The following is a 14,305-nucleotide window of genomic DNA, read 5'->3' as shown; positions in this document are numbered from 1 at the left end:
GGTCAGGGCTGAGGCCGTTGGTTAGGCCCAGCACGTTGTGGGAGCACCAAGGGGTAGGCCGGGGCGTGGGGCGTGTGCAAGAAGGATCTGAACAGCAGGAGGGAGCCCGAGGAGCACAGGGGAGGGAACCCGGGGAGGGGTCGGGAGGGGCCTGCAGAGCTGAGCCATTGTGCTGGGCACAGTCAGTGGAGGGGATCGTCACTTAGGGAGTCAGGGAGAAGAAGGAGAGTTGAGGCTGGGGAATCAAGCAGCTCACGAAGAGTCCAGGCAAAGAATTTGGGGGGTTATGGTGAACTTCGGAGAGAGCACTCGGGATTTGAAAGCAGGGGCATGGGAGGATCGGCTGGTTCAGTGGGTAAGCAGCAAACAGGTGGAAATGGAGAAGGAAGGAGGATGCTAGGAAGCTACTACAGGAGTCCGTGGAGGAGATGGCCATGGCGGGGCTGGGGGTAGGGCGGGGGAGGAAAGCGGCGTTCAGCAAGGTCGGGGAAGAGGGTGAACTCCAGGAGGAGGCTGGGGTTTCTGTCTCAGTTGATGAGGACATCATGATTCCCTGCGACAGGGAATGTGGGCAGAGGATCGCCTGTGGGGCCGTCTGAGAGGCCTGGTGTCCAACACCACAGAGAAGTCAAGAGGAGATAATGCCCACTGTTGAGGAGCTGGCCCGGGGCCCCTCCCGACCTTCTACCTACCAGAAGAAAGAGCAAGACTGCTAGCTTTTTAAAGGCTAGCGATTCCTCACGTATCCCTTAATTTCACCCTAACAGTCGTTGGCAGCCCCATAGTATGGCTCCTACACCTCCCTGGGACCTCTTGTTTCAATCCTGGCAAAGAAATAATGATTCAACACCATGGCTGCAGCCACCTCTTTTCCATTAGATGACTCCATCCCCAAAAGCCAGCCCCCTCCATCTTTTTGTGTCACTGGCCGCCAAGAATGAGGCTTTCACCTCAGGAGGCTGTATCACAAAAGCAGTGGGCATCCTGAATGCGCTTTTTCAAACTGTGCCCACCTGATCCTGCCCCTCCCAGAGCGATGTCCTGAAGCATCGAAGGCACCTCACATTGAGAATCACTGCTCAGCCCTGAACAGACATAAACCCTCTCTTCCTTATTTATCTTTCTACTCTTTCACTTTTAAAAATGTTTCCTTGTTCTCTGTGTTGCTGCTCCCAGCCTACAAATCCCATTTACCCCAAAGTGAACAACTTCTCTTTCCAGTCTAGGAGCAATGAGCCTTTACAGAGGAAGAAGATGCAGGGCAGTCTACCCTGCTCAGGCCATCTTTAGTCCCTGGTCTGGTTCAAGGGTCAGCAAAGGAAGGCTGGCGGGCCAAATCTGGCCCACTGCCAACTTTTTGTACAGCTGGCAAGCTAAGAACTGTTTCTACAAATGAATTTTTACAATCAATTTAATGATAGCAACAACTAACTTTGAACGCATATTAAATGAAATGTTACCACCACCCTCATAAAAAGAGAATTCCATTCAGACCTGTATTACAAATTGTACTCAATTACTATTCTTAAATTTTAATTTTCGTCAATTACAAAATAAAAATCTATAGAAATTCTCTTCTCTCCCTCACCATGTAAGTACCTATATTAACATCCACGATTTTGTGACTGGGCCCACAAAGCTTAAAATATTTACTATGGGCCCTTTACAGAAAGCGTTTGCTGACTCCTGGTCTAATTCATGGGAAATGCCTGTACTTTGAATAGCTCACTTACATTCAACCTTGGACTAATGTATGTTAGCAGGGAGGAGAAGAAGGGGTTGGAGGAGATGTTGGAAGACAGCAGGAAGGAGGAAAAAATGGAAGCAGAAAGTGGGGAGAAGTACAGGAAATAAGAAGTAAGTATATAGATCCATTTCTGAATGAGGGAAAAAGAAAAAAAAATTTAATGTACCCATTGCTTCCTAGCTCTCCCAATAAAAGCCAGGAGTCATAACCCAGAAAAAAGACACAAAGAGGCATAATTCAATTCTAAGTTAAGCAGCTATAACTTAAAACATTCAATAAATATTTATTGAATACCTCTTTATTATGACAGCCATTATGCTCGGCACTAATATAATGATAACCAAAACAGACATGAGATCCCTGCCTGCACAGAGCTTACACACAAGTCAATTTTTTTCTGAAAAAACAACACTGTAGATAAACTACTCCTCTTCATTCATATGGGAGTGATGGAAACTTAAGGATCCTGTGTAATTGCGATGTGTTTTTTGGTAATATTTTAATCTTGAAAACCAGGATATTTTATCTTAATTCCCTCATAAGTGAATGAATTAGATGAAGGAATTGTTCTCAAACACATCTTGTTGGGGACTAGAAAGGAGTTAAGCAATCCCAGAAAACCGAGTTTTTTCAGAAACCTGGAGTTCTTTCATCCAGAAGTCTACATGGGACTGTCTAAAGTCATGAATGGGACAACTAAGATGGTCAGTCCCAGAAGCTACTTCTCAAAGTATAACGACAGACAGGTCAATGTCTCATGCCAAGTGTCCCACTAACACTTTAGAACTGAGTGATAGAATGTTATAAATGACAGTACAAGTCTCTGTGTTTGACTCTCAGATCATTTACTTATTAGCTGCATAATCTTACAATTTTACTTAACTTTTCTAAGCCTTAGCTTCTTACCTATAAAGTGGGGATCATAGTATTACTGACTTGTATTTAATGTAATAGATACTTTAAGTGAGATAATCCATATAAAAGCCCTTATTATCCCATCACATAATAAGTGTTCAACAAATGTTAGCTATTACTGTTATCCACAGCACACACTGTTTCCACCAACCTCAGTAGCACATGCTTACTAGCCTTGTTCAATTTGTCACATGGCTAAACCAGCACATTAAAAACAAGCTACTATGGTCTCCGAAAATCAGAGGATGATTTTTCAAAAGAAATTAAAAACTTCAAAACATCTGGAGATGGATCTATAATTGAACATTTACAGATATAGAATTAGGTATATAATTTGATTTTAATTGAGAAGAACGATTTTTCAGCTTCCAGAAACTGGTGCCTTCTAGTGTGAGCATCCAAAAAATGGCATTAAAAATGCCTGCCTTAGTTATTTTTTATAGGAGTACTTTAGGAATCAAAATAAACTCTGTGAAAATAGTCTCGAAAGAATGCACAAATGTAAATAAAAATGAATATGGTTATATTTATACTAGCACAGTCACTAATCCATTTTAGTTACTTTATTTACTCTTTAGTGTTGAAAAGGAATGAGGGCCTGGGGCGGGGGGGGGGGGGGGGGGGGACAGGCTCACACATCTTAGCATCTGTATTTCCAGAATATTTAATTGTACTATGTGTCTTATTTCAGAATAGATTTTAGATGGCTATAACAAATTACTAAGACTAATTTTAGGGGCAAGTCACCCAATCTCCTATCTATCAAATAAACCTGCCCTAAACCTTGTTCACATAGAACCCTAAGAGGTGGGCTCCAAAATAAACAGGTGGCCACAACTTTTTAGTGGATAATATAACCTATCCAAGATTTCTTTTAACCAATGCACAAGAAATTTTGTATGATGTAGCCAAAAAACAAAGCAAATGATGGGGGACATATTCTATATACTAATATCAAAATATAAGCACCCCATGGGCGATAGAGCTTCCCATATTTATATTAAAACGCATATTTCTACTATGTGCTCCCTCAATAGTACAGCAAATTCCAGTTAGTCGATAAACACCTGCAAACAGTGTTTGCATTAGACTAAGCTAAATTCAAATCAAGTTGATTTGAATTATGATTTAAATCATCAGTCAAGAAGAACTGATCTCTTTTTAAACTTAAAGAATGCATACTTATTGTTGCCATAATGGTGGCATATTTCACAAAACTCATAGATATATATACGTATACTACTTTCTTAAAAAAAATTACTTAAAGATGATATAGAAAACCTTTAAAAATATTCGTTTTTATTTTTAATATTACCATCCAGCCCCTACATATGCATACATATTTTATATAATCAAAATCATACTCAATACTTTTTAATAGATTTTCACATTTTACAGCTACATTAGAAACTCTAATACAGTTCCTTTATGTATCAAAACTACTAAACGAAGCATCCATTTACATCACCCAAAGACGATCTTCTCTAAGTTAATCATGAATATTTTTCCACAGTGCATTAAAATCTAATAACCATTACCAAAACAACTTCCATTTAAATTGTTTTGCTTAATAAAAAAAGGGTATTTCCTTCAACCACAAATCATTTTAAGATAAGCGGCTTTTAGTTAAGTACCTTTGTTCTTCAATGCTAATACTTGTCGATAAACATTTATTCCTTGACTATAGTGCTCATTTTAATTACAGCCCTAACATTTACTGGGGAAAAGGAGTGCTCACGTCAAAGCCAGGCTTAGGCAGTTAAAGGAACAAATTTGGCACCTAGAAGTGAGGACACGAGTGAGAAGCTAAGTGGGAAGAAACAGTTTTATGTATGTAAAATACCAAATAGTATATTAAAAGCAGATCTATCGAGCATTTGTTTTAACCAACAATTTTAAATATCTTTCATAATAACTCTGAAGCACTCTGAGATCCTATGTGACTTCTGTTTTCTTTGGGTGGGGTTGGGTTGGGTGGGAGAAATTTGTTTCACGTAGCTTTGGTGTTCAATGCCTTCTCCTGAATCCCCATATTCTAGAGCTCTAATAACTCTTTGAACTATAACAATTTATTAACAAAACCCCTACTACGATCTTTGCCACATAATTTTATTCTGAATAAAAGTTGTAAATTTTGATAAAATATTTAACCTCTGACACACTTTAAACCCATATAAACATCTTTTAAAAGCAATGTGATTTTTTAAACTGGGTTTAAAAAATTTCTTAAAATCCAAATATTTATGATAGAACTACTTCTTTGAAATCTAATATTTGATCTCAAGAATTAAGTGAAGATTAATTAGCTAACGTTAGCAAAAAGACTTTGAGAAGTTCTGGAATAACAGTGCAGGGATATGCAAAAGTACATAAGGAAAGCAGCAAAATGATCTTAGAAACCATTTAGGGTCTTTCCGGGGGGCGGGGGTATAGATGAGGATAGTTAGCTCAAGGGCACAGCAGTTTATAGTAGAATAAGGGCCCAAGACTGAGCAGAGGTTCCCAAAGCCCACTGTGTGTGCGCAGCGTGCACCCTGGTTTCATCTCTGCAGTGCCCAGAGCCCTCTGGGTTTCCCTGGGGCCAGTGAAGTGTCCCCACAGGGGCAGTGGAGGAGGACGACAGATAACAATTTCTGTGGCTGTTACCTCTTCCTCCGGTAAAAGCTCCTTGCTTTCTCTTGTCCTTCTATAAAGCAGAGTCATACCTTGACACGTGGGTTGAGCACACACTATGACTGAACAGTCAGTGCAATCTCACAGTTCTAGATGGCCGACCCAGCCATGTCACAATCTGAGTACAGGCCCACATTCTGAGAACTTCCTCCCCGGTAGCTCTTCTCTTCCTTCAGAGCGGCCTGGCCCCGCTCCATTCACCTCGACATGAACAGCAAAGGCAAAAATCGACCTGGCACCCAACCTGTACACCTTCCCACTGAGAGCAGGTAATCTTTCTCTGCCTGTCGTTCTCCAAGTGCCTTGTAGGAGGACCAAAAAAATTCTCTCTCACATGCGTTCGAAAGTCTAATATTTTGTCAAACAGAAATGAAAAATAAACCTAATCTAAGCTGTCATAGAACCATGAAATGCCTCTGGCAGTTCTATCAAAGTATGGAGACACGTACAGACTCTTTGAAGAAATGAAACTGCAGTTTATCAAGTGTGATTTATAAGCAACACTGATGTAGCTGGTAGATAACACTGCTGTCTAATCATTAGTAGTCAGACAACAGCCATGTGAACACATCAATTATGGGCCACTGCCAAAAGCCCTTGAGATCTTGGAGATTAACAGCCAATCCTCTGTTTTACAAGCTCACATCAAAAAGAATATTAATAAGAGGAGGGGCAATGTGAAAGCTTGTCAGAGTAATTCAGCCACTAACACAAGGCATTTTTTTTTCTCTTCTCTGTTGAATTGGCCCAAGGAAGAAGCTGGCATCAGCTACCAAGTGCAATGCTGCCAATTTCTTGGAAAATGTTTTTCACTAACATATGGGAACTTGTAAGGGTCTGCAAAACTGCTATTTGGTGAAGAAAGACAGGCAAGCCTTCTTCATGTCCCTTTTATAATGCTGGAATCAAACAAAGGACGGCATCGTTGAATTATTTTTAAACTAATATGCATGGTAGAAACATCCATTGGCTTTTTCTCTATCCTCAAAATAGGAAATTTTGTAAAATCTCTCATATTTCTTATACTTCCACCATCCACCAAAATTTAATTAACTAAGAGACAACTACTGGTACTAACCTGCCCATTAATGAGTTTCTTCAAATCAACATGGCTCTTTCCAATGCAGAACAAAAATCAAAATGTGGCCTCTAACTTTAAGTTAAATTCCTTCTTTCCAATCATCTCAGGAAGACAGATACAAATCCCACTGATATTTCTGCAATTAGAATTAAACCAGCTCTCACAACCCATATATAGAAAGCATTTGCAAAAGGATATGCCACAGGCACAGCATTTATTTCAGTGATATCAGTATTTAACATACGCACCAGAGAGGACTGCTATATTTTTGTAAATGATCAGATTAAACCAAACAGCTGGCAACTAACAGTTTAGTGGGGTTTCAGCAGGCTCCCTAATATATGAACAGAAACCACACTACAAAATGCACGGCCTGGGTTTCCCCTGCCACTTAGAGATCTGTTTGCATTTTTATTTGTAGAACACGAGTGTTTTGCTAATATCTCATTTGTTGTTCATCATTTCAAACTTAGCATGGGGTAGTGGGAAGAGCATTAGGGGAGGAAAAAGAAGCATGGGGTCCCTGTTGCTTCTCAGTAGTCAAGCTGTTTGGCCCCTAAGTCAGTCACTTAATTCAAGGGCTAGCTGACAAGCAATTGTTAGATCAGAGATTCTTTACCTGGGGTTCAAAGACTTTGTGGAGTCTAAGAAACCCTGTAATTATAAAAGCAAAGGTTTACATGTTTGTAATAGGTACATTTTCTTTTTTTCTTTTTTCCTCGTAGAGAGTGAGTCCATAGATGCACAATAAAATCTTAAGCCAAAATAGAGTTAAGAAGCATGGATCTGGTGGTAAAATCAAAGGCAAGAGCGGGGCTTCTTTTGTGCGTCCTCTGTCCATGTTTGCTAAGTAAAGGCATTGCCTGGGTTCTAAACCTCGGTCTCCTTACCTGTCAAACCAGAGCAATAACATGTTCTCTGACGACCTTCAGACGCTGTCATAAAACCCAACAGGATATGGCTGTAGGAGTACTTAAACATAATCTGCAGTGAGATCGAATTCAATAAACATTCCCTGGGCAGCTAGATGCATGGCGTTGTACAAAGATTAATAATTATTGATGGCATTTTTGATATTAGAAAGGAAATGGCCTTCTGAGTAAATAATTCATCTGGGAAACTTCAAAGGGTTGGGGGGAATCTTCAAAGGAAACTATTCTTCCAGGCTTGGTGGATGCTGTGGTGGAAGCCCACTCGAAAAGATGTCAGAGTTCTCGTTAATGGGCACGGTCATTGTCATCTTGTATGACACATCTCATTGTGAGGTTTCTTTTCTCCACCACTTTTCCAGCAAAAGCTCTCAGTGTCAGAGAAGCACACAGCTCAGTAGAGACTCTAGAAGAATGGCAGCCACGCCCTGGCAATCTGATGCAACTCGCTCAGGTGAAAAAGACCTTCACAATCAATATGTATAGTTTCAATCTAGTAAATGTATATTGCAAGTGTGTTTTTTTGAAAATGTATTTTAATAATATGAGTTTAATAGGAAACTTCAAGATAAAAATCAAACCACTGTTCTCATTAACAGTTATGACTATCAATGACATACAACGGTAATCCATGATTACACACCAAAGCTATCAAAGTGGGCTGTGCTCCAAGTTCTTACACAAATTTCACCAAAGATAAAGGGGCCAAATTCATGCCTGAGTTTCCAAGATCTTATTACACTCCGAACTCCTGGACTGGTGTTTTTTTTTTTTTTTTTTTGCAAGTTAGATTGTTAATTTGACTTAAACAATTTTCCCAAGGTCACATTTAAGCTATAAGGTATAACAGACACTTCTCTCTTACTTGAATAATGACTTTTTTTTTTAAGAGTAGCCTTCCATTTTAGCCCTGAGGGTTTTGTGGGTGACAAAGAAATCATCAGACAAAAGTCTGCCAACAAACAGGATGCCATTGCAATCTGTTATTCTGACACAGCATAACCCTTCTGGGTAAAGCATTTCATCTTTATTCTTTAAAATGCAACAGACACACTCTACCAGACCCGGGAAAGCAGGTGCGATACAACTGATTATACACATGATGGTGCTTTAAAGAATTTAAAATGCCACATAAATGCAAGATATATGAAAACCCAGCAATGTTTTAATTCCCAGCAATGTTTTTGCCTGTGATCTCTACATGCAAAAAAGGACAAAAGATGTGGACCCAGCGGAGCCAGCCTTGAGGCCCTCCTCTCTCTGCAACCCTACTAAAAGGGAATCAGGCACAGTGCTAGGTGCTAGGGAGATAAAAATAAATAAGATGGCATCCATGTCCTCAAAGGCATACAGGCTAGCAGGGGAAACATGCATTCACAGATAAGAGCAACAAAAGAGGAGAAGTACAGACACAATATACTTGTCTCTACTGCAAGAACTAAGAATAGGGGAAATTATAACTCTTTCTGGTACTGGATGGACACTCAGAAAACATACTCCAAGAAGAAACTAAGGCCCAGAGACAGTGGCTTTTGCTCAGGGTCATAAAAGAAGTCCAAGCCAAAACACCAAGTGGGTCCCAGTCTCCCAATTCCTAGTTCCAGAGCTTCCGCCCCGGATCATGACCCAGGCAGGAATCAGAGCAACAGGCCGCTACAGGGAACAATCTACCTGAGGGCCACGTGGGGCCAACATCAGCGGGGCTTGCTAGCTAGGCTCTGGTGACTAAGAGGGCACCATAGCAAACTGGCAATTTTCTGAAACCCAGCTGACCAGAAGAGATGACTTCCACAGATCAGACCTACAGCAGGAACACTTAGAGCTGCATGCTTTCTACACTACCCAAACATTTCCGCCTGCCTCCACGGCATTATCTACATGCTACTAAACCCAAATGGCTAACTAAGCAAAGCCATGGCTCATCTCTACTATTTAAGCAGTTCATTGTGCAGGGATGTCTCTGCTCTAGGATTCTAGTAAACACCGTAAGGGCTACCTGGATGTAAATACTCCTAGGGCTGAAGCTGCAAATCATTAGTTCTTCCTGCTCTACTCCCATTTGACCACGCACACTAATTAACCACCTGTAAAACACTTAATGAAGTCATATTTAAAGCAATATTGGGGTGATTTTTCTATAAAGAACCTTAAAAAAAAAAAACCAGGAAATTCTAATAACCATTCTTAACATCTGCCTTTGAGAGAAAAATAAAAAGACATCTTCAAATGAGCTATCTGAAGCTTTTTCTAAATGTACCCAAAGGAGTCCCCCTCTCAAGGGGACAATCAGAAAAGGGACAGGGGACCTGGGAGTGGGTATTTGGGCAAAGGAAAAAAACTAAGCATCCTTCAGGTGATTCAGATGCACAGCGCTGATTAAGAAACAATGTTTTAAATTAAGGATTCAAGGATTTGGGGTATTAGATCAAAAATTATTCATATGGAAATATGACCCCAAAGGCCAGTAAGATGAAAATCATATTCACCTTCCAATTGAAGACTATAAAGATAGTCAACTATCAGAAAACAGTATAAGAAAAAACAATTTTTAATAATCTTGGAGGAAAAAAACGTCTTCCTACATCAACACAAAACCCAGAAGTCATCAAAGGAAATTAATTATAAACCTGACTACACAATTTAAGACATTTACACAGGGAAAAAACTAGCATGAACAGAATCAAAAGACAAGTGAAGAGATGGGGGAAAATTTACAAGCACGTGAAAAAATATTTGCAATACATGAAAAAAGTGTATTTAATTAATATACACTGAAATACTTTAAAATCAATGAGAAATGGCTAACTCATCAGGAAATATCAGAAGTTATAAATTGTCAATAGGTAGAAAAATAGAGATACAATGACGTGTACACATGAAAAGGGCAAATTAAAATAATGGATTCCTATCAAATTAGCACAGATTAAAGCCCCCAAATTATAATTTTTTGGTATTAGTGAAATTGTAGAAATACAGGCATTTCATGTTCCAGTGTTGGTGGGAACACAAACTGATGCAATCAAGTTGGGGGACAATTAAATTTCGAAATGCATGCGTACAAAGATGTTCACTAAAGCATTCTGTAACTAAAAAAGCCTAGAAACACCTAAATGCTACTAGTAGAGGATCAGTTAAATAAATTATAGAATCGAAGGTAGTCAGGGAACATATGATATCCAAGACGTACAGGTATGTGAAAAGAGCAAGGCGCAGACCTGATTCTTCAATATGTTCTGATCTATGTAAGGAGACAAGAAATACAAATATCTATGCTTGAACATATGGAGACTATCTGAGAAAAAACATACAAAACTGTAAAAAGTAGCTGGCTCTGGGGAGCAAGTCTAAGGGGGAAGTAAAACCTACTTTCCATTATATAATATTATAGCACAGTTTAAACTTCTACAGACTCATGTACTGCTTTTTTTAACTTTAAAAAAAGTTAATTAGTGGGCCAGCCTGGTGGCACAGTGGTTAAGTGTGCACGTTCCGCTTCGGTGGCCCGGGGTTTGCCAGTTCAGATCCCGGGTGGGGACATGGCACCACTTGGCAAGCCATGCTGTGGTAAGCATCCCACATAGAAAGTAGAAGAAGACAGCCACGGATGTTAGCTCAGGGCCAGTCTTCCTCAGCAAAAAAAGGAGGATTGGCAGCAGATGTTAGCTCAGGGCTAATCTTCCTCAAAAAAAAAAAAAGCTAATTAGACAGCATTTTTAATAAATCCAACAAGTTCCTCAGGGCTTTAGACCTGCCTCCAAACTAGGAGGCTTGTGAAATCCCCAGAAAGTATGCAAGAGATCCAGTGGGGTGCAAGAAAAAAAAGCCTGAAATGTCTATCTATGCTATTACCTCATCTTTTTAAACTTCTCTTGTTCATAATTTTAATAATTATTGACTACATTAATACAACAGCATGTGTGTGTATACACTACAAACCCCTAGAAGACATTTGCTCTGGGGAAAGTAATAGTCTCTCTCTTTTTTTTTCTTTCTTTTCTCTTGTAATAGTCTCTTTTCAGTGTCTTCTGAGGAAGGTACCGTTTTGTACACACTGAAAAAAACTTGAAATTTACGATCTTGCACCTGAAAGCTGTTGACATAATTCACAAAAGATAACACCTCCATCTCCCTTAACCACTTCGAAACTAGAATACAATCAAAAGACTTGAGGAATAGAGTCAGAAGTTAAGGCTTAGGGGTGGTTTCCACGCACTGAGATCCTTCTATGACCTAAGTCAGAGCCCGGCCCTGCCCTGCTCAAACCCCCAGTCCCTCCCATCTCTGAGTCTTTCTTGGTTCTTCACAGCTCCCTGGAGCCTGACCTCATGCTCCTTCTTGGACTTCATCTCCTAGCACTCTCCCCTGTCCATCATTGAGCTCCAGCCACCCTGGTGTCTCCTTGAACACACCAAACACACTCCGTCCTCCAGGGCTTATAGACAGGCTGTACCCCTGGTCTAGAAAGTTCTCTCCCCAGGGGGTTAGATGGCTCCTGCTCACTGTTTCAGGTCCTTACTCAAACATAAATAAACTCTCCTTTCCCACCATCCCTCTCTACCACCTCCTCCTGCTTGATTCTCCCTTACAGTGCTTAACATCAACCGAAGGATATTTATTTGCCCAGAATAAACTAGAATATAAGCCTCATGAGAGCAGAGACTTTGGTCACTGTTGTATCTCCAGGACCCAGACTGTGCTTGGCATATAATCAGCATTCAAAAAAATATTTGCTGAGTGAAAGAATAAATAAAGGAACAAATGAAAGAATAAATTGAGGCCTGCATTGACACCTCCCCTTTTCTAATATGTCTGTTGTCAGAACACAAAACAGTCAAAGCTCTCTAAACTGTAGGAGGACGAAGGGAATGAATGAAGAAATGAATATTTAATTGTCCAAAATATCTGTGTTGAAAAGAATCCCTTAACATAGCAACAGTAGCCTGCACAAATGATAAAAATGAAAAATTCCTAATTTTTCCAGCACAAAACCTACCCACCCCCCTGCATCTGTACATATCTTCTGCCTTTCCTCCTGTTACAATGGAGGAGCTGTCCCAAGTCCAGAGGCCCAGAGAAGCACCCAAGCAGCAAATCTTCCCCACCCCAACCCCACGCCTACTCCAGGGCACCTTCTCCCCTCTCCCTCTGGTATGATCAGCTTCTCTGCCTCTCCGGTATCATTCCCATCAGCATACAAACAGTCTACTTATTAGAGTGCTCTACTTTAAAAAACGATAGAGATACATACGCCTTGACCTCACGTTGTCCCTTATAGAAGGAAAAGTGTGCTATTCTCATCATGCCATGTTTTCCTTACCACCCTCACAAAATCCAAGCACTCCAATCAGACGTTGATCTCCCCATCCCCATCCCTCATCCAGGACCACCCGTGTTAAGATCACCAATAACAGTCATCCTTCCAAAGTCAGAAGTCAACTCCAAGTCTCATCCTAACCTGACTTCTTGGCAGCATCTGACACATCTGATTTCACCCTCTTTGCTAGAATTTCTTCACTTGCTTTCCAGAAATGCTAGACTGGTTGGGTTTTCTTCCTCCTCACTGGACGCTGTGCCAGACGGCTCCCCCTAACATTCCAAGGCTCAGTCCTGGGCCCTTGTCTTTTCCAACTATACTGTCTAGGTGACTTCTTCCAGCCCCACAACTTTAAAGCCCACCTATACACCCACTTCCTCCAATCTGTGCCTCCAGCACTGGCCCTCCAATTGATCATCGTCACTTGGCAGCCACGGGGTACATCAAAAGTGTGTCCCAACTCTTGATGCCACCCACCCCAAAAATTCTAGATGTTATCCTTAATTTTCATCCTCTCACAACTCCGTATCCAAGGCCCGTCCTCACCACCTTAGACCATGTGAGCATTTCTCACCACCTCCATGACTACCAAAGGCGTCTATCCTCTCTTGCCAGGACTACTAAAAAAGTCCTGCAACTCATTTCCCTACTTCTCTTCTTGCTTGTCTATAGTCCATTCTCCACACAGCAGTCAAGAGCAAGTTTTCAGAAACAAACCAAATCATGTCACTCCCTTATTACAAATTCTGTTAAGGTTTCTCATCATATTCAAATTAAAATCCAAACTCTTTATAATGGCCAGCCTACAAGGCCCTGCGTGATCTGGTCTGTGTCCAACTCCCAATGCAATCTAGACATGGTCTGTCCAGAAGACGTTCCGTGTGTATTTTCTGGGTGGATTTAACAGCATATGCAGTCAGCCAAGAGAGAGACCAGGAAGCATGTCCAGAAAAAAGTACAAACATCCAATCAATCAGGAGAACACACTTTGGTTCCCCTCAAGTCAGTGCCAGTTGCTGAATCTGTTCTTTCTCTCCCATCTCAAATTTATACTCGATGCAGCTCTCCACCCTGTAATTGGGCTTCAAGACCATAGCTGCATCAGACCCTGCTTCAACCTCATCTCTTACACTCAGCTCCTAGCGTCAGAGGTCTTAAAGAAATGTCAACAGAAGAGGCTCTCAATAAGTAGGCAAATCTACTCCGTTTTTCCAATGAATCTCTTTTCCACTGTGTCCTAAGATGAGGCAGGATTTCCAACAGAAAGAATACACAACCGTGTCCTCTGTCAGCCCTAAAACGCTCTCCTTTCCCCAAGTCGAGGCTTCAGAAGAAATAAAAAGTACCACTGTTTGTACAAACTGTGGGGAACTCTGGTCTGCGGTGAATTGAGAGGAGTTGAGAGGTACACTGGTGAACTTATCACCCATTAACTTTCTGACTTGTGCCCTTAGAATTCCAGTAACCTTGATCTTGTACAGCTGCCCTCACAGATCTGTTTCAGTTATGCACATTATTTATATTATTTCTAGTCCTCAAATTCATCAGGTATATTAGAAACGTGCAGCTGAAGAAAACACAACTCACATAAATGTACATACATATGTAAATATATTAGCAAATATGGAAAATAAAAATATATGACA

The 14,305-nt window shown here is 40.7% G+C and overlaps 1 protein-coding gene across 5 annotated transcripts in view; it reads right to left on the bottom strand.

Annotated features, from left to right (window-relative positions):
- ZNF608 (zinc finger protein 608) overlaps window positions 1-14,305 on the bottom strand; it is a 99,925-nt gene that overhangs the window by 65,294 nt on the left and 20,326 nt on the right. The window contains exon 1 of one of the 5 annotated variants that reach the window (XM_070517498.1): window positions 5,309-5,445. The exons of the other annotated variants lie outside the window; for them this stretch is intronic. Within the exon in view, the coding sequence (XP_070373599.1) occupies window positions 5,309-5,365 (57 nt within the window). The 5' untranslated portion in view covers window positions 5,366-5,445. Of the gene's footprint in view, window positions 1-5,308; window positions 5,446-14,305 lie in introns of those variants that run through there. 5 annotated transcript variants of the gene reach the window in all.

This window comes from Equus asinus, chromosome 9, assembly GCF_041296235.1.
Source record: "Equus asinus isolate D_3611 breed Donkey chromosome 9, EquAss-T2T_v2, whole genome shotgun sequence".
NCBI lineage: Eukaryota > Metazoa > Chordata > Mammalia > Perissodactyla > Equidae > Equus > Equus asinus.
This window is presented reverse-complemented; position numbering and strand designations above follow the sequence as displayed.